Source organism: Mesoplodon mirus, assembly GCF_964341445.2.
Source record: "Mesoplodon mirus genome assembly, chromosome: 18".
Classification (NCBI taxonomy): domain Eukaryota; kingdom Metazoa; phylum Chordata; class Mammalia; order Artiodactyla; family Ziphiidae; genus Mesoplodon; species Mesoplodon mirus.
In genome coordinates, this window is record NC_138994.1 from 60,287,182 (window position 1) to 60,312,404 (window position 25,223).

General features: G+C 37.1%; 1 protein-coding gene across 2 annotated transcripts in view; it reads right to left on the reverse strand.

Moving 5' to 3' along the window:
* USP32 (ubiquitin specific peptidase 32) overlaps positions 1-25,223 on the reverse strand; it is a 210,352-nt gene that overhangs the window by 130,515 nt on the left and 54,614 nt on the right. For both annotated transcript variants that reach the window (XM_082603170.1, XM_082603169.1), the window contains exon 2: positions 13,949-14,076. In XM_082603170.1, coding sequence (XP_082459296.1) covers positions 13,949-14,076 — 128 coding nt within the window. The remainder of the gene's footprint in view (positions 1-13,948; positions 14,077-25,223) is intronic.

Consider the following 25,223-nt stretch of genomic DNA (forward strand, 5'->3'; position numbering starts at 1 on the left):
ATTCACGGATTATTAGAGGAAACAAAGACAGCCTGAGATAGATAGACAGACAGATAGATAGAAAGAAAGAAATATATGATATGTATATATGTATCTACCACAACTAAAATACTTAAGCTAAAAATACATTTAGAAGATCAGTATAAAAAATTAACCATTGTCTCACAGAAAATTATACTAAAAAATTAGAAGATATAGAACAATTTAGCCACAGGTATGAAAACTAAGCAAATGAAAAAATAAAGCAATATTTTACAACAACTATAAATGGAGTATAATCTTTAAAAATTGTGAATCACACTGTTGAACACCTGAAACTTATAAAATACTGTAAATCGAGTATACCTCAATTTCTAAGAAATAAGGAAACTGTTATAATTCCAGGAAAAAACAGAAAATTGAATAAGAAAGAAAACTAAATAACAGTACACCATGTTGCAGAGAATATTTACATAGTCATAACACTATAAATAACAAATACCAATTTAACCAAAGATTGTGATACAATCGCATTAGGATGATGTGGTGTGGAGTGTGTAAGAACGCTAAATATCTTCTACAATTGGAAAGCAAAGGATAAAATCTAAAATTAACTAAGAATTAGCAGTAAAGAACAGTATTTAGAAAATGGAGGTATATACAAGAAACTATTACTAGAAAGTGGTTGCCTCTGGAACCGGGATGAGATTTAGGTATGTGGGGACAAGGATTCTTGTTTTTCACTCTCTTTCTGATTCTACTTTAACTATATGCATATATCACTATGATAAAAATAATAATTTAAAATTTTTATTTGCAAAACAGGTAACTGGTTGCTGCTGGGGAAGGACTCTAGATAATGGGGATAAAATGGAGAAGTCTTAACTTTTCACTTAAAACTCTTCTATAAGTTTTATTTTTTTAATTTTTTTAAAATTTATTTATTTTATTTATTTTTATTTTTGGCTGCATTGGGTCTTCGTTGCTGCGCGCGGGCTCTCTCTAGTTGTGGCGAGCGGGGGCCGCTCCTGCCTGCCATGCGCGGGCTTCTCACTGCAGTGGCTTCTCCTGCTGTGGAGCACGGGCTCCAGGCACGCGGGCTCAGTAGTTGTGGCACGCAGGCTCTAGAGCGCAGGCTCAGTAGCTGTGGCGCACGGGCTTAGCTGCTCCGCAGCATGTGGGATCTTCCCAGACCAGGGCTCGAACCCATGTCCCCTAAATTGGCAGGTGGATTCCCAACCACTGTGCCACCAAGGAATCCCTTCTGTAAGTTTTAAATAGTGTGTCATACACACACATTACCTATTTCTTTTAAATCAATTGAAAACAGTTCACAGGATTATAAAACATGAAATACAGAGCAATTAAAAACAAAAAAGCAGTGTAATTCAATATAAATAACTAAAACATTTGTTGCATACATTTTTTTTTTTTTTTGCGGTACGCGGGCCTCTCACTGTTGTGGCCTCTGCCATTGCGGAGCACAGGCTCTGGACACGCAGGCTCAGCGGCCATGGCTCACAGGCCCAACCGCTCTGCGGCATGTGGGATCTTCCCAGACCGGAGCACGAACCCGTGTCCCCTGCATCGGCAGGCGGACTCCCAACCACTGCGCCACCAGGGAAGCCCTATTGCGTACCTTTTTTAAAAGGCAATTTTATTAAATAAAATGTTCAACTGTCCAATCTGTATAAGTATATTCCTGTTGCTACTTTACCCTGGATCATAATACACCTTGTATGATATAGCTTGTGGCAGAAACTGTTAGCTATCTATACAATAACCATTTTTCTTTTCTTCCTTGTAATAGAACCCCAATTTCTTCTAAGGTGTTATTATACCTGTTCAAACTCACATTTTTTACATTTCCTAGAGTCTCTTGCAACTGGGGATAGCCAATGAGATAAAACTGAAAGTCAGTGGGTGGACTTCCGAAAAGACTCTCTGATCAAATAGGACCTGGGTCCCTAATGATAGGGTAGCTGCCATTCAAGCCCTAGAATACCTACCTTTGAAATTCTTTTACATAAAAGAGAAACAAAACTAATATATTTAGTCACTGTGGATTTTAGGTGGGGGAGAGTGGTGTTGCATTTCCCACTGGTACATAGATCAATAATAAATCAAAGCCTGCATGTCAGACCATCTAAACTTGTAACTTGATTTGAGGTCCATATTTGACACCATAGTTTATTTTCTCATTCTATAGGGACTTAATACTTGTGGTAAGCCACATAGAATCCTTGGACCTCAGCATGAAATACTATGTAAGGTGCCTCTCTCCTTGAAATTCCCCTAAAGAATCACCAAAGAAAAGTTCATGCACAGAGTATTGAACAGTCTATAACATAGTATAGAATAGTCTATAAGTCCTATCTCCCCAAACAGACTTTACCAAGTTTTATGAAAATAAGTCTGGTTATTTTCACAGGATGTTCTAAGAGATAGAAATTAATTTTATTTATATAGATTACTATCTTGTCAACTTATTTTATTGTTAAAGAATAAATTGTGAAATTTATTGTTGAAGGGAAAATATTAAATACTATTTTCAGAAAAAAACTAAAACATGTTAGTTGCTCCATATTCTTGGTATATTTCATTAATATTTGTCCTACAATCCATTATTTTTCATATTAAGAATTATCCTAGGCCTGTGTCAGGTATATATCCCACAGAATTGTTGACTGTTATATGGTAGTCATGAATCCATGGCATTAAATATAAGAGTCAGAAAGTAAGTTACTAACAAATACTCTTCTTAAATGTAGAGAACAGAACACTCCTTATTACTTTTCTCCCTTCCTCCAGCCCAACAGCAAAGGAGCCTTGCCTAAACAAAATGTTCAGAATACCTCTGTACATTAATTACTTAGTATCTGACAGACTGTCGGACCAGTAAACTAACCCCAGCACTGACTGAACAAACCAGATTATTACCTCTGTCTTAGGTAACTTCCTGCTGCCACCACACTGGATAGCAAGTCCGAAGAGTCAGTCTGTAGCCTCTTTTCTCATCTCTGAAGATACCTTGTCTACTTATGTCTGTTCAAATACACAACTACAAAAAAGGCTCAGAGCATAAACTACACATCGGTGAGGTAAATTTTTAGTATACTCTCTCAATTAGCTTGGCCTTGGTTTATTTAACATCATTAAGTAATGTCTTTGAAGTTCTGGGTTGTAACTCCCCTTCTACTCACTAGCTTCCTTTAAAGCAAATATTTGTCCCTTACAGCTGATCTATTCCCATCCCAAGGAAGAAACTGAATTTTCCTTAAACCCATTGATGCTTGAAGAAAGAAACCTGTTAATGCTGCAGGTTCAACTACTAAGTTTTAAGTCAAAATTATTCTCCTTGGAGTTAGTATCCCTGAATTCTGCCTAGAGAGATTTCCTGGCTAGCTTTTTTCTTTGCTGTTCCACATCTTAATCCATGATCCTAAGATTGGATCCCTGTCCTCACAACTGACTCCCCTTGTCTGTTCTTATCCTACTTTATTATCCATACTTTTCTTGGAAGCTAATTATCCTGGATCTTCTACGATTAATGATCTCATTCTAGAATTGCCTTGCTTTCACTTTTATTTTCTAAAAGCTTAATTTAATCCATAACTTAAATCAGGAGAAAAAGGCAGAGTTCCAAATTTATCACTGGGAATTCTTTCCTTTCACTGCCCCAACTTTCCCAGACTAACCTACCAATATCCATCTCTCCTCCAATCCAGGCAGATCTCAAAGTCAACAGTAGAACATTACAATTTAACTGCACTTTGTGGGACTTCCCTGGTGGCACAGTGGCTAAGACTCGGTGCTCCCAATGCAGGGGGCCCGGGTTCGATCCCTGATCAGGGAACTAGATCCCACGTGCATGCCACAACTAAGAGTTCGCATGCCACAGCTAAGGAGCTGGCAAGCCACAATTAAGGAGCCCACGTACCACAACTAAGAAGCCCGTGTGCCACAACTAAAGGAGCCAATGAGTCACAGCTAAGGAGCCCACCAGGTGCAACTAAGACGCAATGCAACCAAATAAATAAATAAATAAATGAATAAAACAATTTAACTGCACTTCAAACTCTTCTAATTATAGTCAAGCTGGTCATATACCTAAATTCCTACAATAATTCTGATGGAAGGTTTGGAGGTTCTTTTGCCTCAGAACTTAAGTGACTAGGAAAAGATCATGAAGTAAATAATAAAGTTAGAACTAAAATCCAAATATCTTAGTGAAGAACGAAAAGGAAATCATATGTCTGTCAATAGTCAATTTTTATATTTCCAGCTCGCTTTTCCAAGTAGAACAAGTATGCTTCCTGAAAAGCTCAATAAGTACATCTAATTAAATGTTCTACCAAGTTTTAGAGGAATAACTGAAGTACAATAAACTGCATATATTTAAAGTGTACAATTGATTCGTTTTGTCACACATCATGTCATACCACTGAAACCATAATCACAATCAAGAAAACAAGTAACAGGACTTCCCTGGTGGTCCAGTGGTTAAGAATCTGCCTGCCAATGCAGGGGGACACGAGTTCGATCCCACATGCCGCGGGGCAACTAAGCCTGCGCACCACAAATACTGAGCCTGCACGCTGCATCTACTGAAGCCCGCATGCTCTACAGCCCGCATGCTGCAACTATTGAGCCTACACACCACAACTACTGAAGCCCACACGCGCTAGAGCCCACATGCGGCAATTACTGAACCCACGCACTGCAACCACTGAAGCCCACGTGCTCTGGGGCCCACGTGCTGCAACTACCGAGCCCACATGCTGCAACCACTGAAGCCTGCGCGCCTAGAGCCTGCACTCCACAACAAGAGAAGCCACTGCAATGAGAAGCACACTCACCGCAACAAAGAGAAGCCCCCACTCACAGCAATTAGAGAAAGCCCGCACGCAGAAACGAAGACCCAGCACAGCCAAAAAAAAACAAGTAACAAACATTTCTATCCCCTCAAGTTTCATGTCCCTGTGTAATTTATCCCTCCCTCTCCTTCCTCCTGCACCAACACCAGTACCAGGCTCTCGGTAAGCTTCGTTTCATGATAGATTTTGCATTTTCCAGAATTTTATATGAATGGAATCATAAGCATGTGCTCTATTTTTAACTGGATTCTTTCATTTAGCATAGTGATTGGGAGATTTACTTATGTTATGTGTGTACCAACAGGTCTTCCTTTTTACTTTTAAGTCACTGAATATAATTTTACAAAGTAGTAAAAAGAAAATCCTCATGAAAAACATCTTACTATATTTATAATAAGCAGAATGAACCTTTTGTAATACGCTTCTATTTTAAAAGGAAGAAGGTCAAAGAAAGACTGCCCAGTGAAGAAATATATTGTATTAGTATCAAACTCTCAGGAAAAATAAGAATAAATTAAAGACTTCAATAATCTAGCTTTAGCAGCTAAAAATACAGGACAAGACTTCTTTAAAATATATTCCCATTCCCGTGGACTAGTTATTAAATGTATGTTGCTGAGAAAAGTTAACTAATATAGGAGAAAATACAATGATATGTATTACTGTATGTATTACAAATCATTTATTATATACTATTATTTTGAGTTCATTTCAAAAAACTTTTATGCATTCACAAAAAATCAGAGACATTTCACAACAAATATTTATTTTAAATAATGGGAATAAACGAGATGCTTACTAAAGAACAACACTGTAAAATAAAGAAAAAAGGATAGACTATATTAAGGACTTCCTTTTTAGCCATAATATATTAACATTTTTCAATAAATGATTTGCTATCCTGTATTAGTTTGTGTGAACATAGGATATATTGTTGTTTCTTCATGCCATTTGTTTCCTGAGAATACACTCTCGAAAATCCCACAGTTGACTGCAATGTTCCTTAATTACAAAATTAATCCTAAAATCACAATTTTTGATGACTATAAAGTGTTACCTATATTTGAAACTACAATATATGTGGTTATATTGTTTACCTACTGTATGTATTTGCATTCAAAACGACAATGATGTATATAGTATGAAATGTTAACCATTACACAGCTAATAAATTCTTTAAGTCCATCATTTTTTATAATAGCATTTTTGGGACAACACCTCAGATTCTCAGAAAGGTGCTTCAGGATGTTCTTATAACTTAATAGAGAACTAGGCAGGAAAAAGTGTACCCTAAAGCTGTAAGTATAAATGACCCTGGAGACTTCCTTGGAGGCGCAGTGGTTAAGAATCCGCCTGCCAACGCAGGAGACAGGGGTTCGAGCCCTGGTCCAGGAAGACCCCACATGCCGCGGAGCAACTAAGCCCGTGCGCCACAACTACTGAGACAGTGTGCCACAATTACTGAACCCCACGTGCCTAGAGCCTGTGCTCTGCAACAAGAGAAGCCACCGCAATGAGAAGCCTGTGTGCCGTAACTAGAGAAAGCCCACACACAGCAATGAAGATCCAACGTAGCCAAAAATAAATAAATAAAATAAATAAATTTTAAAAGAACAAATAAATAAATGACTCTGAACATAAATTCTTTCCTCTTTATATTTTCAATCAGCTACTCATAAAAAATAAAGCATCAAGAAATTACATTTAGGGACTTCCCTGGTGGCACAGTGGTTAAGAATCTGCCTGCCAACGCAGGGGACATTGGTTTGATCCTTGGTCTGGGAAGATCCCACATGGCGCAGGGCAACTAACCCCGTGTGCCACAACTACTGAAGCCTGCACGCCCTAGAGCCTGCATGCCACAACTACTGAAGCCCACACACCTAGAGCCCTTGCTCTGCAACAAGAGAAGCCACTACAATGAGAAGCCTGTGCACTGCAACGAAGAGTAACCCCCACTCACCACAACTAGAGGAAGCCCGTGTGCAGCAACAAAGACCCAACGTAGCCAAAAATAAATAAATAAAATTATTTTTAAAAACAGAAATTACATTTAGAAGTACATTAAGGAAGGATTCTCATATTTATCACTTAATGACAAAATTACGGAAATACAGGAAGTTCAACTGTATTTTACAACTCTTCTCCCTATATTTTAATCTAAGTATTGAATATAATAATTCATATTACTCAAAGATGATAGTCTTAAAAGATAATAACTACCATATGCAAGGCAAACATAAAAATCATTCCATTTCTACTACAAACAGAAATTTATTAGGGACTTCCCTGGTGGCACAGTGGTTAAGAATCCGCCTGCCAATGCAGGAGTCACGGGTTCGATTCCTGGTCCAGTAAGATCCCAAATGCCGCTGAGCAACAAAGCCCGTGCACCACAACTACTGAGCCTGCACTCTAGAGCCCCCGAGCCACAACTACTGAGCCCACGCACCACAACTACTGAAGCCCGCGTGCCTAGAGCCTGTGCTCTGCAACAAGAGAAGCCACTGCAATAAGAAGTCCATGCACTGCAAGGAAGAGTAGCCCCCACTCTCCGCAACTAGAGAAAGCCCACACACAGCAACAAAGACCCAACACAGCCAAAAATAAATAAATTTTAAAAAGAAAAGAAATTTATTAGGTAGGTGCTCAATAAAATACAGCTATATTTATTCCATGGGCATGCAGAAAGGGAGAAAAGGATAAGAATGAATATGCCTTCCTTTTACATTCACCCAAGTTTAGAAGATGTTAGTTGCTTTTCCCACCATTTAGAATTCTTTTTATATAAAATTTCCAACTTCTGTAGTCAAACTCAGCTGAATTTTATCAGCTAAATTTAGGCAGAGGTTTTTAACACTCTCGATTATAAATTAAATCAACCTTATTTTACCTCATAATACCAATTAAGGAATATGATATTGGATAGAAGTGTCTTATCAAGACTGACTTGAAAAGGATGTTAATTATTTTTATCTACTACACTAGTCACGTCAGTGGCTCACTTAATACACCAAGGATTCAAAATAAGTGATTATGCATAAGTTATTTTCTATAAGAGTATTTTTTAGTACCAATATAAGTAACTTCTTTGACATCTGGCATACCACTTAGAACACTTATAATTTATGTAATGTATTTGATGTAATGTTTTATACAAGGAATTCCCTAGTCCCATTATGCTTAATAACATGTCAGCTCTTCTACTATAAACTTTGTTTTTCAATAGCTTATGAAACTGTTTAAATATTGCTCTAGGATAAAACTTGGCAGTTAAGAACCATCAAGACAATAATGTATATATTTTTTTAAAGTCCATACGTAATTTTACAAGAAAGGAGTGATGTATTCTGTTATCTTCATCTAAGAGAGCCCTTGGAATCTTTTTTGTCTGGTCTTACAAAGAGAAATACCAAAAAAAAAAAACCAACAACAATGCAATTTAAGAACTAGCATGAATATTACGCTGAACGAAAGTGATGCAGTTAAGATAAAGACTAGTGGTTATTTTACAGATTCTAGTTCCAGAGAAAGATTTTAAACCAGTATCCTGCTTAGTGTTCTACTGCTAGCCATAATGTCAAGACTAGGATTTAATGTAACATGAAAACATTAGCTGCTTTTCTCTGGTTGATATAAACGTATTATTTTAGTATATTATAATAGTCAATGATCAACAGCATCAAGAGCTGACAATGGCTAGAGTTGTCAAGAAAGTTGTTATCCATGATGCTAGTAAATCCAACATAAAGGGATGTAATCAATAATACTGATCAACTAACATCGAAACAAAAAAACAATCACAAATCATTATTCTATGCTCAGATAGTCCCCCTAAACCTAGACTGTCTAGTATTGGATTGGCCAAAAAGTTCGTTCGGGTTTTTCCATAACATCTTACTGAAAAACTGGAACAAACTTTTTGGCCAACTCAATAAATGCATGTCCCTAGTCCCAAGGGGCATCTAAATGCATTATGAATACCTCAGCATAAATTTACCAACACTAATGGAAAAATATCCTACTAATCAGCTGCTTGTTTTCACATGTTGACCACTATGTCTAAAAACACTCCAGGCTCTATGATTGCTTTTGCTTAAAAGGTGCATTTTCCTCTAATTTGGAAAAGGTTAAATGTTCAAGGACTGCAAAGCTAGCAAAGCTAATTGACTTTAGGAGTATGGTTTCCTGGTCATTGTCCTGGTCATTCTTACAATAGGGTTTTGCAGAATATACAATTACTTACAAACAAAACAAAACAAAAAAATCAAAATACTCACTGAGTTTATATTGTATGCACAACACTCTGGGGCCAATTTTTTAAAAGTCATAAAGTCTGCCCGTCAAGAATCATAACTTAGTTGAGACAAGATTTAAATGAACAATTAGTCATTATCTAATAAAAACAATGTACTACATAGTACAGAGGGAGGCTTTAATGCCTGTTAAGAGTTTAAGGATGGGAGAAAAACAGTGTGGGCTAAAATTGTCAGAGACAGCTTTATGGAGGAAGGTGGAGTGGAATTTTTATCCTAGACAGCCATCCAGAATTGAAATCAATACTGGGATAGAGATTTAAGAGTTTCCAGTTAAAAGAAATAGTTAAGGAGTAGCAACTATCAATTCACTTGCACCGCATATTTTGTAAATGGTGAAAAACAGTTTTAAGTGAACATGAAAACAAGAGGAAATGATTACAAATCAATACTACATGGAAATGTTTTGTCATTAGATTTCTTTGGGGGAATAGGGGTTGGGAGATGGGTGACACACTGAAGAAAAAACACTGAATAATTAAGAGTGAGTGGCCTTGGTTCAGAAAAGTCCAATTTCAAGTAGAACACAGTTTTCCATTCACTTTGTTTTGACCTTGTTTTCTTAATTCCCTCAAATTCCATTCATTTAATATTTTGTTCAAATAACACAGTTATTATTATAAGCAAGATCAGAATTACATCAAAATATTAACTACACTAATCTATCCTAGAAAATAATGAGTCAAATGAAATCAATGCTTTGATTCTAAAAATTTTAAACTGCTTTGAGTTATTTTTCCTTATCCAAAATAGCCTGTCTTGGAATTTATCATAGGAAACTCTTAGAAGGATTTTAAGAAAGATCGCAGAAGAGCCACCTACAGTCTAACGATTACTTCCTTAGCTTTGCAACTAATCACTTTGTTTAGAAATCCCATCATTTAACAAGATTTTGCTGCAACTACAGAATACAGATCCTCCATTCTATGAGTCTGCCTACCCACTACATCTAAATTCAAACTTCAAAACTATCTGCCCAGATCTATACTTCCATTTTACTTAAAATGTACTATTTCCTCTTTAGCAAATAACTTTGTACTCTGCAAGATGAAACATACTCATAAATTCTCTCCCTTTCCCAAATACACACAAAAGTTGAAGTCTATCTACTAACCTGCCTGTCTTGGAGAGATGCCTGAAATAAGTTACAAGCTCATTTTATATAAATGCTGGAACTGTTCCAGAACTGAGCTTGATGGGGTTCACTCATCCTTTGAGATTATTGTATGAGACACTATAAAGACATCTTTTCATGAGAAAATACGAGAGATTAAAGACAGAAGTACTTAGTTCCTTATAGTACTTTAAAACTTACACAGTGTTATATGTACTAATCAATATTCACATGCTAATAGTACTCCTCCTCACTTAAAATAAACCTAGGTCTGTAAATAGTAGGATAAATGAAGTTCACCATCATCACTAAAAGCATTTATAAAATTTCTATTTGTGCTTAATACTGTGCTAGAGTTTACACACAAAAAAGTGTTAACTACAATGAAACTGAAATTTGAAACTATCATTATGGATTTTACAATTTAAAATTAAGATCATTCTTGTAAAACAATTATTCAATACTTTAATTATTCTAGCCAGTGATGATTCTTAAAAGATAGTCCAAAGGACAGAGACTCTTGAAATAATTTTGGGTGAAATGAAATTTACGAAATATTCACATAAAAATGACACTCCAAGGAGTTCCACTTCCACCTTAGATGTAGAAAGCCTGAGTGTCACTCCTAACCTAAAAACAAGAAAAAGTCATTTAACTATCATATTACATTTCTTGAGCATATCGGAGAACTGAGTTAACAGGGCAACCTGTATCTGACATTTCAAGAAAGATAGATTCCTCCAAAACAACAGCAGGAAGAGGCAGCTACCATGCAAGCGAGTAAGAAAAAAATCAGCTAAAATTTTAACAAAGTGCCACTAATCTATTTCCTGTCTCCACAGATTTGGCTATTCTGGCCATTTCATACAAATAGAATAAAAAAATACATGGTGTTTTGTATTTGGCTTCTTTGACTTAGAATGTTTTGAAGGTTCATCCATGCACGTATCAGAAGACTTCATTCCTTTTTTATTAACAATATTCCATTCTATAGATTAGATATACCACATTTTGTTCTATTGATGGACATTTGACTTGTACATTGAAAACTATAAAACATTGCTGAAAGAAATTAAAAATCTAAATCAATGGAACGGCATTCTAATTTTGTGAGTCAGAAGACTTAAATATTGTTAAAATGGCAATACTCCCCCAAATCAATCTACTGATTCAATGCAACCCCTATCAAAATCTCAGCTGCTTCTTTTGCAGAAATTGAAAAACTGATACAAAAATTCATATGTAAATGCAAGGGACCCAGAATAGACACAACAACTTGAAAAATTAGAAAGATGGGGAAATGACACTTTCTGATTTCAACACTTACTATAAACCTAGAGTAATCAAGACAATATAATACTGATGCAAGGATAGACACAGAAAGCAATGGAATAGAATTGAGAATCTAGAAGTAAAACCTTATGCTTATGATCAGTTGATTTTCAACAACAGTGATAAGACGATTCAATGGGAAAGAATAATCTTTTCAACAAACAGTTGCTCGGACTATAACAGAGAAGAATAAACCTGACTCCATATTGATTCTATTCCTTTAGCTCTAACCTTTGCACTCTGTTGCCTGTGCTTAGTCATGCAGGCTTTGTATCTTTTGTAAAAGAATGTTGCCTATAGCCTAAAATATACAAGATAGCCCATTCTCAAGGCTCTGACTTTTTAAAGGTATAACACTTTTTCATTCATATAGAGATAAAAAGTTGCAGAACAGAGAATAACATTTGCCTTGCAGGAGGTCTAGGAACATTGTGATCAGACCTCCGTGGACAGCTGCAAGAACAAAGGCACCAAGAAGTCTGCAACAACCAGGCCACACCCTCTCCCCTTTTACTATAAAAGAAGTCTGAATTCTAACTCAGATGGTTCTTTGGAACACTAGTCCACCATCTTCTTGGTCTGCTGGCTTTCGGAATAAAGTCGTTATTCCTTGCCCCCACAAAACGTCTCTCAATTTACTGACCTGTCATGTGGCGAGCAGTAGGAGCTTGGACTCGGTAACAGGATGACTAAAGAACTATTTCCAAAAGAATGAAGTTGGACTCATCACACCATACACAAAAATTAGCACAAGATGGATGAGACCTAAAGGTAAGGGCTAAAATCCTTAGAGGGAAACAGAAGAGTAAATCTTTGTGACCTTGGGTTAGGCAGTGGTTTCCTAGACACAACACCAGAAACACAAGGCATAAAAGGAAAAACAGGTAAACTGCACTTCATCAAAATTTTAAAGTTTTGTGTTTCAAAGAACACCATCAAGAGAGTGATGGGACAATATATTTGCAAATCATGTATCTTATAAGGGACTGGGACCTAGAATATATAAAGAACTCTTACATCTCAAGCATAAAAAGACAACCCAATTAAAAAATGGACAAGGACCTCAATGGACATCTGTTTATAGGTATGTAGATGTACACAAGTAAATCTTTATACATGATCCAAAGAGATAAATCAGATATTCTGACCTAAGTTTTCCAGCACCATGAATTTACAGAGACTGACAGTTTTGACTTTAAGGAAGAAGCTGAGGGAAAGAAAGGCTCAAGTTAGTATACATTTGAATTTGGAAGCATCTTGTTTTAAATACTATGGGTTCAGTTTAAATCCCTTCCTCTAATGGGCAACTTACATTATCTCATTAAATTGCTAGTTATATCCTAAAATGAAAAATTCTGAATTCCAAATTTTTATATTATACTAGCACTTAAGACAAATAAATTAAAAGAAAATAGGAAGATGAATTCATACAGAAAAAGAGAACCCAATAAATAGTATCAGGAAAAAAACTAATCCTGTCATAAATCCAAAATAATGACAGAGCAAGAAAGTACTTAATTTAACACAAGAATACATGTAACAGAATTAATGCAACATATATCCCCACCAAAAAAAAAAAGATTAAAACATGCAAAAAAACAATAAATGTAATTTCTATATTATGTAAACCATAAGATTCAAAAGCACACAGCATGGGTTAGAAATATCAACTGTCACTAATTAGGAATGGTGAATCAAGGATTTATGAAATACACCAAGCTTAAAATTCTTATTATAATTTTCACTGTTTTATTAATTCTATTCTCATTTCACCTTTCGAATGACATAATACATATCTGTGTATATACCTATAAAATAGTGAACTTAATGTTAGAAAGGGGATATTTATATCAACTTAGCTCATTTTATCTCTACCTAAAAATTTTTAGTAGAATTTAAATAAGCCTTTACAAATTCCAATAAGCTAGTGTTTCATGTACAACATTTAATTTCACAGAACTAATTTAATTAGGTTTTACTATATGGAAAGGTTTTAAATTCAAAATTTATAAAAATACTCCCAACATAAAAATTATATCTCAGAGTGATGAAGTTTATAAGAATAAGAAGCTAGTCATATAAATGGTCCCATGATAATAATCAGTGGCTATTAAGGCTCAGAAGTACACAGAAGCAGAATTGCAGCTCTGCAGTACTCCCATTTGGCCTCTAAGAACACAGCCATATTGACATCTAAAACAAGATCTGTTAACCTACTCAGCAAGAAAAATAACTGTAGGGAAGATTAAATCTGTCAAGACCAGGAGAACCCTCAAGAATTCAGGTTGGTAGTAACTATCTCAAAGGAAAACCTAGAACATAAAGATTACCTCAGCAACTTTTGGAGGCACTCCATCCCCAAGCACTTCTCTGATGAAGCAGTGCTGGCCCATGTAATATGAGAGTCCACAGGTCCTCTTGAAGGCATCTTTCAGTCGTTTCAGCTCTACATCTGTAACTGAAATTCAGAAAGAGAAGATGCGTAAGAAACTAGAGGAGAAAAGTCATCTCTCAAAATCTTTACATTTTTTCAACCCAATTCCTAATAAAAATTGGCAAATATTATTTCTCTTTCCAAATAAGTCAAATAAACCCAAAGATATTTTTCATAATTCTAATATTTTCAAATCTAATCTAGAAAATAAATATGTAAATTCCTGACCCACTATTTTCAAATGACAGAACATTAAATTATACATACAAATTTTAGGCAGGGGTAAGGAAGAGGTAACAAGTACTTCGAATTAGCAAGTAAGCTAAATGGCCTTAGATGCTGGCATTAATATGTTTTTAGCAGCAATGCACTCATTGCCTCTGGGATAAAAATTATATTATTTCTACTCTTTGAGCATGTATCTATCCATGCAGAAGACACCCCCTAAGTTTAGTTTAGACCGTGTCATCATCTACAAAGAAAGTAACCTATAAATAGATGATTCTAATAAACTATAATTTTTAGACATCCACTCTCAAAAAAAAAATTACTGAGCCATTACTTTATTTTAGGCATTGAAGCCTTTTTTCCACTGAATAGAACAATCTCTGTCTACAAGGACAGAAAAATAAATACTCTTTAGTATTATGTGGTCAGTACAATCATCACTATGGAGGCACAGAATTAGTACCTTTATCCCATGCTAGAGAAGAAAGACAAAGACTTCTGGACAGAGAGGATGATTACTTAAACTTTACCCAGGCAAAATGGACAAGGGCATGCCAAGCAGACATAATAGTTTGTTTCAAAGTATAATGCATAGAGCATGATGTATAGATCGTATGGAGAATTGTATGTTACTAGAACAAAATGAATAAGGCAGGGAGTAGTAAGTGATAAACCTAAAGCAGTCATTGACCAATTCAGAGAAATTTGGTTCTGTCATAATAAGGAAGGGATTCTGTCAGACACAATTCAGATAAAAACTCCAGGCAGACAGGAAACAGGACACAGTCAGATAAAATTCAGATAGTTTACCAGTTCTACAGAGAATGGAACAAATGTGGAAGCAAAAGATAGACTGCTACTAAGAGAAGAAAAGGAGGAGCTAAATCTGGGAAATATTTAGAAGGAAAAGTCAGTAGAATCTGAAGCTTGACTAAAAGTAGAAGCAATCTAGAATAACACTCAGGATTCTATCCTGGGAAACTTGAAGGATGGTATTAGCACGTAGAAAGGGAATGTACGAAAAAGAGTAAGTGAGGAAGTGGGGACTTCCCTGGTGGTCCAGTGGCTAAGACTCCACACTCCCAATGCAGGGGGTCCAGGTTCAATCCCTAGTCAGGGAACTAGATTAGAGCCCACAAGCCGCAACTAAGGGTTTGCATGCCACAACTAAAGATTCTGCATGCCGCAATGAAGATCCCGCACGCGGCCACAAAGATCCTGCGTGCCGCAACTAACACCCAGCAGAGCCAAATAAATAAATTTTAAATATTTTTTTTAAAATAGTGAGGAAGAAAAAAAAGATAAATTCTGATAAGGACATACTGAAAATGAGGAACCTTGGGGAGATCCATTGGGTTTTTACAATTATGAGTGTAAAGCTTAGGAGAGGATTGATGAGAGTCATCAACCTATAGGTGGCAACTAAAGCCATGACTGAAGAGCACAAATGAGACAGAGACAAAACTGGGAGAAACCAAAGCTTACAGTACCTGTGGAGAAAGAAAATATACTCAAACGAGATCGACAAGGAATAGTTAGAACAGGAAAAACAAGAGTGTAGTCTCCAAAGGACAAGAAAAAGGGCTGGTCTACAGTCTCAAGTAAGGCAGAAAGGGCCAGCAAGAGAAAGACTAAAGAGTGCCCTGGCACATAGATTATCATTCAATGAAAGTCTGTGGTAGGGAGGGAAAGTTCATGAGTTCAACAACCTGTAGGGCAATGATAAAACAATAAGAACTAATACTTGAATAAGTAGCTAGAGAAAAGTATGAATACTAGATGCTTAATTCATTAAAAAATGAATTCATAATATTAATAGCCCCAAGTTACTAATTTTTTTTCCTTTTTAGAATACAAAAGTGAGAAACAGAACAAAGCTCATTTTATAAATTACAATAAAAAAGAAGAAATTACTTCAGCTACCGGAATACCTATTTCTTCAATATGCCTAATTTTCATTAATGGTTTTACTAACAAATTAGGATGCTCATAGTCTAGTGGAGGAGACAAGAAAAATCAGTCATTGTGATATAAAATGATAATCTCATACACTGTTGGTTACAGATATTTGAAGGACTGTTTGGTAATATGTTAAAAAAATAGCAACCAGATGACTAATGAATTTATTCCCTTATAACAGGAGAAAATGTACATATAAGTTTTTTAAAGCATTCGTAAAAGCAAACAATGTCCATCAGCAGAAGACAGATTGAATAAGTTATTGTATATGCACAAAAGAAACTATCAGACACTAAAATACTGCCAGAGATCCATATTTACTGAAAATAAATAGTATTTTTATTCAAAATAAACAAGCTAACAATTAGTTCATCTGTAGATAAGGAATACATAAAAGTGTTCATTGTACAACTGAAACTTTGAAAACTTTAAAAATAAAGATTCAGGCAAGGGCTTCCCTGGTGGCGCAGTGGTTGAGAGTCCGCCTGCCGATGCAGGGGATACGGGTTCGTGCCCCGGTCTGGGAAGATCCCACATGCCGTGGAGCGGCTGGGCCCGTGAGCCATGGCCGCTGAGCCTGCGCGTCCGGAGCCTGTGCTCTGCAACGGAAGAGGCCACAACAATGAGAGGCCCACGTACCAAAAAAAAAAAAAGATTCAGGCAAGACGGAAAACAAAAGAGAATCAAGCCTAGTAAAATTTTAGGGTAGGAAAACATAATATTAATGCAGTTATTTTAGTTTTAGAAAGAAAAAGCAATTTCTGGAAAAAATAGAAAACTGTACATGTGTGGTTTTTCTATCTCCTCTCTCTCCAAAGACTTCACTAAAATTACAGCAAGAATAAAAAAGGACATAAACTCACAAGGACAAAGAGAATAGGAGAAAAAAGAACTGAGGATTTAAGAGGCAGTCATTTTTTTCTGGGGAACATTAGTGTCTGGAGGAGTGACTGACCTGAGCAGATAAAATAAAATTGAAATGTAAGCACCAGCAGTTGAGAAATGTGAACAAGAAAGTGAACTAACTTACTCTGTCTAGAGCACCCAAAAGAGACTCGAATTAATTGTACCAGTTACCACAAAAAAAAAAAAAGGGTGAGGGTAAAAGGTGGGATTGAAGAGAAATTGGTTGAAAGTTATATGAGAAGTGCTTAGACTCTAGGGTCCCTTGCAGCACAACACAGTCACGCACCAATCTACCATCTACCCACCCCCACACATCACTTTTAGATGTAGATATATATCAAAAACCAGAGATACGTTCTCTGGAGACACTGACACAGAAAGGCTCCATACATGGAAACACCAGATTTAGCTGAGAGCTATAGGAAGGACAATGAGGTATGAAAAAAGGTGAAGATTAAGTGAGCATTTGCACCCAGCTGTCCTCCCTTGCCCTATTCTCATATATATATCACCTGGCAGAATCAATGAGGATTCTTCTCGGAAGAAAGTAAATGATTCTAGAACAAAGACCTACTGTTACTGACATGGGGTGAGGGGAATGTCTCCATTCCCCCTTTAGAAATGGCTGGGTTCCCAAAAGGAAAATCCACAAGTCAACAAGCGATATACTCAAACATGTAACTCTTCCAGTCAATCTTTTAATGCATCACTCTTTAAAATAAAGAGGCAGTTTGGCAGTTATTATAAAGTTAAGCATATACTTACGTTATGACCCAATAATTCCACTCTTTGCTATTCACCCAAGAAATACTGTACAGAAACATACAAAGGAGCTTTATTAACAATAGCAAAAACACTAGAAACAACAACCCCTTGATCCTTGAACAGATGAATAAATGTGGTATATCCATACAATGGAATAGTATTCTGCAATAAAAATGAAGAAGCCACTGATTCATGCACCAACATAAGTGGATCTCAAAAACTATGCTGAGCAAAATAAGCCAGAAACAAAAGAACATATACCATACGACTGCATTATAAAAAAGACTTAAAGAGGCAAAACTAGCTGTGATGTCAAAGACAGTGGTTGACAGGTGGTGAAGTGGGGAGTATGTGGCTGGAATTGTAGGGAACAGACACTGCAAAGAGATAGGAGGGAACCCTTCTGAGTTGATGGAAATGTCTTATATATTTGATTGAGGTGGTGGCTACAAAAGTGAATATGATTGTCAAAACTTACTAAACTGAATACTTAAAATCTGTGCATTTTATTGTATGTAAATTATATATAGAGTAGACTGAAAAAATGAATGAACTGACAAGGAACACCAAAAATTGAGGAAGATTCCAAAAAGAAAGGTACCAAAACAAACAAATGGGGGAAAGGGGAGGGGTGAACAGAAATAATGAAGAAAGAAGAAAAAAATATGAAAACCTCCAAATATTCTCAGAAAAGGAGAAAAAGAAAATTGCAGCCAAATAAGAATAGGGTACTATAAAAATATAACAAGGAAAAAGTACAATCTCTCCTGTACCTTTTCCAGAAAGCTACAGGAGAATGTCCTACAACAAAATGAGGGGGTAAACAAAGGAAAGAAAAGGGATCCAGGAAACACTGACTGTAGCATGAGAGAGGTAAAGGGAATTTCTAGGATGATTATGATATGATATCCCAGCAGGACAGCGATGCATAAGCCTAGAGAACAAGACTAGATTAGAAATGAAGGACTCCAGAATAAAAAAGGAAAGCATGACAGTAAACTAATACATTTGGACAGTAAACTAATATATTTGACCACAATGGGAATAGCTTAAAGAGGTATTTCACCTTCAAAAAAAAATCTCAAGGGCTGGTTTTACTTTAGGTTTTTCTTAATCTAAGGAACTGTAGAAACATTTCAAGTCCACCTATAACACCGTCGTTAAGAGTCAAGAAACTGGGCTTCCCTGGTGGCGTAGTGGTTGGGAGTCTGCCTGCCAATGCAGTGGACACGGATTCGTGCCCCGGTCCGGGAGGATCCCACATGCCGCTGAGCGGCTGGGCCCGTGAGCCATGGACGCTGGACCTGCGCGTCTGGAGCCTGTGCTCTGCAACGGGAGAGGCCACGGCAGTGAGAGGCCCGCGTACCGCAAAAAAAAAAAAAAAAGTCAAGAAACTAACCAGAATCTTATTGAAAACTACAGAAACAGAACTAAAATCCTTCCTCAAACAGGAAGTAAGTGTGAATGAAAGACAAGGGAACACCCAAGGCAAAGAACCAACAGAGAAAGTTTTCTTTTCTCATATCAAAACAGATTTTCAAGAGAATTTAACACAAATCTCATCCAACAAAAAGCCTTGGTGATTTCAAGACATGTCAGTTTTCAAAATATTCCATTAGTGAGAATTAGCAACTCACAATCAAATACCAAGATATGGTAAGAAAAAGAAAGTACTTGATAATCACGTAATGATTATAGCACAAAAGTAAAAGCAATTACACAGAAAGGGCAAATACTGAAACAGAGATAAAACAAAGATTATGGTCCCCACCACAGAAATAGAATCCTTCCAGTAAGACGCTCCTGAAATGCAATCAATCAAGCAACAAATCATTAATTAATTAAAGACTACTGTGCCCTTACTGATCATATGCCCAAACACTGTGCTAGGCCATGAGGAACACAAAACTAGTAAGACCTCCAAGTCTGCTTTCAAGGAACTCACAGCCAAGAGACTGACTCATGAATAAACAATGACAATATAGTAAACACAAAAGACATAGTTGTGCACAGAGGAAGAACATCTAAAAAGGGGGAAGAGTGCTCTAAAACTACATTACTAAGCACAAGTTAGAGCAAAACAGATTGCTAGGTGCATCTAGTGATTATCTGCATATATACTCTCTATAAAGATCTCCTTGTGAATTCTTTTTACATTTGATCATCTATAGCATGACATTCTCAAGACCTATTTGATCTATAATAAACCTAATATAGCAACTTATCAGCATAAACAACCTAATCACCAGTTTTTAAGAGAAAATGGTAGTCTTCCAAGCTAAGTAAGATTTACAGGTTATATCAGCTGATATAACTGTGACTAACATGGCTGATTTGAGTTAATTGTAGCCACGAATTTGTGCTTCCTGGACACCTTCTCATCCAAGACTTTCCCACCCTTTCTCATCACTTGGCTTTCGGAGCAGGGTGAAAGGCAACAGTGTACTGTGGTGAGCTAAGGCGAGGACACTGAATTCACTCCAGGCAGTCTATGTCTCGCTGAAGGACTACATATTCAGGGCCGTGGGCACTGACAAGAAACCTGTGTTTCTTTAATACTCTCTGCTATTTCTGAACCACATTTCATCTGATCCTTTACCATCACTATCAATAAATATTGTCCAAATAAATGAAAATATATGTGTAATTCCAACTCAAAAGGCCAGAAACATAAGGCATCTCCCTTACACTTGACTATTCTCAGACCTCACGCTGGGAAGAAAAGCTGTATGAATAAAAATATTCTGTAGCTCCCCTGCTCTGGAACACAAGTTCAAGCATAAAAGGAATTACTGGTGGTAGTAAAGACTGATGATGCAAACCTCAAAAACGGAAATACCTACAGGGAGCCGGAGGATAATATAAATGATGAAGTGGGCCAGGTGGGGTCTGTGGAACCCTAGAGAGCACATACTCCTACAGCTTGAAGCTGCTACTGAGTTCCAGGCCTATGCTGCAATGTGGCAATGAGGAAACCAGGAATATGAATTTTTTGTGAAATCTCTCCACATTAAAAGTGTTAGCAGCTAATATTAAAAAAAAATTAATCAACATGCAGTCTAAATATGGCCCACCAGCTGCCAAGTTTGGCAACCTCTGGCCAAATGGTTAAGGACACAAACAAAATATATATATGTTCGAATCCAACACGGTCACTTACATATATATATATATGTATAAAACAAAGACAGAAAAATAATGGATGCCCAATAATGACAGTCTGTGGGGAGGAGGAGATTTCTAGCAGTAATGAGAGCAGCCCCTGTTTACTTTCTACTCCTAACTCTGGAGGAAAGTTGTGAAAATGAGGACTGGAGAAAGGAGGTAAAAGTCCAACAAACAACAACAAATTTTTCTTCCCCTATCCTTTTTCCTCCTTACCTATAGACTAATGTTACCATCCAAGCAGATCCAGCTGCCACCTAACACTGGAACAAAGGGGAGGAAAGGAAAAGAGAGCAAGCAGAAGAGGAAGGGAAATATCAAGAAGAGGAAGGCAATTTCTGTAGGTTTGACAGACAAGCATACAGAAAGTATTGTCATTAATTGTAAAGAACGTACCCAAGTCAACCCTTAGTACCTTCGGGGCATTGGTTCCAGGACCAGCAAACCCACCCCACCCCCATCCCATACCAAAATCCACAGACGATCAAAGTCCCTTACACAGGGCTTCCCTGGTGGCGCAGTGGTTGGGAGTCCGCCTGTCGATGCAGGGGACATGGGTTATGGGTTCGTGCCCCGGTCCGGGAAGATCCCACATGCCGTGAAGCGGCTGGGCCCGTGAGCCATGGCCGCTGAGCCTGCGCATCCGGAGCCTGTGCTCCGCAATGGGAGAGGCCACAACAGTGAGAGGCCCACGTACTACAAAAAAAAGAAAAAAAAAAAAAGTCCCTTATATAAAATGGTGTAGTATTTGCATGTAACCTACAAAAGTCCTCCTCTATACTTTAAATCATCTCTATATTCCTTATAATACCTAATACAGTGTAAATACTAGGTATCAATAAATTGTTGTAAATACAATGTAAATGCTATATAAATAGTTGTCTGTGTGTAGCAGGAGTGGCAAATTGAAGTTTTGCTTTTTGGAACTTTCTGGATTTTTTTCTCCCAAATATTTTCGATCCACACTTGGTTGAATCCACAGATGAAGAACCTGTGGATATAGAGGGCCAACTGCATTAGATTTGACCATGAGTGCTGTCTTACTCAAAGCCAGGTTAGTCACATAAGTATGAGTATTCATAAGCACTTTTAATTAAAAGGTTATTAACATTCCCCAAAATTATGAACAAAATAAAACCTTCCTTTGTAAAACAAATTTTGCTATCAACATCACATAAAAGAAGCAAGTCAGGAGCCATATGGTCTGAATAGGTCAAAGGTTCAATCTGATAATTCTGCTGCATGCACTGGCTATAGGTTGGGCTAAATATTATATTTACTCGAAGCATGGGTACATTCATTTGCTATATTTATTATATTTATCTATAAAAGCTCCTAATCATATTTGAACTAAAGTCACATTTTATGAAGACTACATTGTATCAGATTAAAGAATGGAGTTCATATTCTATATTTAACCCATAGATCAAACACAAGACTAGTTTAGAGTTCAGTAAATCCAAGACTTCTCTAGAGGGTATTTTTAAATTTATTTTAAAAATACAAACAAGAGCAGAAAAAACAGGGACTTCCCTGTAGATCCAGTGGTTAAGACTCCACACTTCCAATGCAGGGGGCGCAGGTTCAATCCCTGGTTGGGGAACTAGGATCCCACTTGCCCCGCAGGCACAGCCAAAAAAAAAAAAGAGCAGAAAAAACATTTTACGGCTGTCTAGCAGCTTCTAGTTACATAGTAATCCAAGCATATTCTGAATGGCCCCTGCAACTACATGAAATATCATGAAAACTGAAAAGAACTATGTATTTCACCTAATTATATACAGGTATCCCCCGCTTTTCAAAAGTTCACTTTATGCCTCTTCGCTTTTATGAGAAACATATGTTAGCACCTGTTTTCGCTAACCAAAGAAATCTAAAGAGGATTTTTGCTTTTACAAAAAAAGGCGAAAATAGCTTTTAGTATGTGCTCTGCAGAGAGCTAATATAGAGGCATCACGCACCCCAAGCAGCAAGAGCGGCATTGCCAAGCTCCTTCCCTGGGAACTACACTAGCATCTCAGCATCAAGCTGCCATAGCTCTGAACTATGTCTGTGAGCATTTATGTTGTATCTCAATTTATTTTGTACATTGGTAGCAAGATGTGTCCTAAGGTGACTGCCTCTTTGCTTTATGCCATCTCAGCTTACAAGAGGTTTCACAGGAATGCTCTACTTTCGGATAATAGGGAAAACCTGTATACAATAGTAGGCAATAGTGTGTTGGGTGCTATGGGGTATACAAAAATAAACTATGGTCCTTGGATTTAAAAGCTTAAAATCTGTCAACAAATATTTGAGTGTTTACCACAGGCCAGGTGGGCACTGTGTTATATCTTTTTTTTTTTTTTTTGCGGTACATGGGCCTCTCACTGCTGTGGCCTCTCCCGTTGCGGAGCACAGGCTCCAGACGCGCAGGCTCAGCGGCCATGGCTCACGGGCCCAGCCGCCCCGCGGCATGTGGGATCTTCCCGGACCGGGGCACGAACCCGTGTCCTCTGCATCGGCAGGCGGACTCCCAACCACTGCGCCACCAGGGAAGCCCTGTGTTATATCTTTATTCTATTAGTTGTTAATCCTGGAATCAACTGAGGGGCATTTAAAGAATTCTGATGCTCAGGCTCCATCCCAAACCAATAAACTGAAGTCTCCGGAAGTAGGACCCAGGGATTCAAATGTTTGCTAAATAAATGAATACATAAGTAACATACCAATAACACAAAATAGACTGTAATAAATAGCCTAAAGAGTATAAACAAGTGATACTGAAGTACAGAAGAAAAGATTACAAGGGAGGAATCTAGGAAAGTTTCATAAAAGGGGGTCAGTTCCCATACTAGAAAGTTAAGAATGAGTACAAGACAAGGAGACAGGAGAACATGTCAAGTATCAGGAACGGAGTGAGCAATGACACAGAAGTCAGAAGATGTTAGGAATATTTAGAGGACAGTTTGAGAGGCCGGAATGTAAAGTGTGGGGACTGCAAAACAGAAAAGTATGGGAAGAGAAGTGGAAGGAATATCTAGGGTGATAAATATGCTAATGAGTTTTTACTTTTTCAGGAGTTATTCTGGTAAGAGTGTGAAAGAAGTATATAATAAGGTGTAAATTTTTTAAATTAGGAATGCAAATCTAGAAGCTAATGAAAAACTAAATCTAAGACTTCTATTAAGTGCTCAGTGTTCATAGAGACACAACATGTTCCACACTGAAAAAGTTTACAATTTGAAAAAGAAAGCCAGAGAGACATACATCAGCCCTCCTAAAAATCCATCCCTCCTCATTTTATCTCATTTTCTGATAACAGAGAAGAAGGAGGAAGGGCCACTCGGCCTCGGTTTAAGGTCTCCAGTATTATGGAAAGATGTCTACCAAAATGCCCATCATTCGCTCCCTGGCCAAAGAAAGAAATGATGCAGGGAACAGAAAGAGAACAAGATTGAGGAAAAAGAAGGCAAATAGAACAAGAAAGTTAACAAAGTGAAAACAGAAAGATTAGAGAGAAAATATTAGACAAAGAGGCGCAGGAAATCAACATACATTCCACTGGTATCCCAAATTTTAAAAGCTGAAATAACAAGACTGTCACTTCTGCTGCAGTCATACACCTGCCCAGGTTCAAGAGGAGCAACCACAGATTCTAATGTGTCAAAGTCACATTGTAACCAGCTTGTGGGATGGGAGATATTTGTCATAGCTATCTTTTGAAAATATAATCTGCCATAAACATGAATACTAAGTATTACATCTGTACTGGGTTTTCTTTTCTCCATAGGCATCTGAAGAATTTCACATCTTATACTACTCTTCTAAATATTTACAAATCTCTGTAACACAAGTTAGATACATTAAGTACTAAAGAAAATGGTACTTCCATCAAAAGTGTTACTAAAGAAGTTGGCCCTAAAATAGTCAACCATACAACTCTCCTTCAGGAATACTAAACCATTACCTCTAGCCGAAGAGAGCTAAACTGAAGATTTAAACTCTCAACCCCATTGGGAGCGATCAAAATCCCATCTGTACTACATCTAAGGGCAGCATTTCAGAAATTAGGAGTAACCTAGCCTTAGAGAAAAAAAGGGGAGGCGGGGAGAGAAGACTGTGATCTATTTCTTCACAAAGAACTTCGGTATCTAAAATCTGCAGAA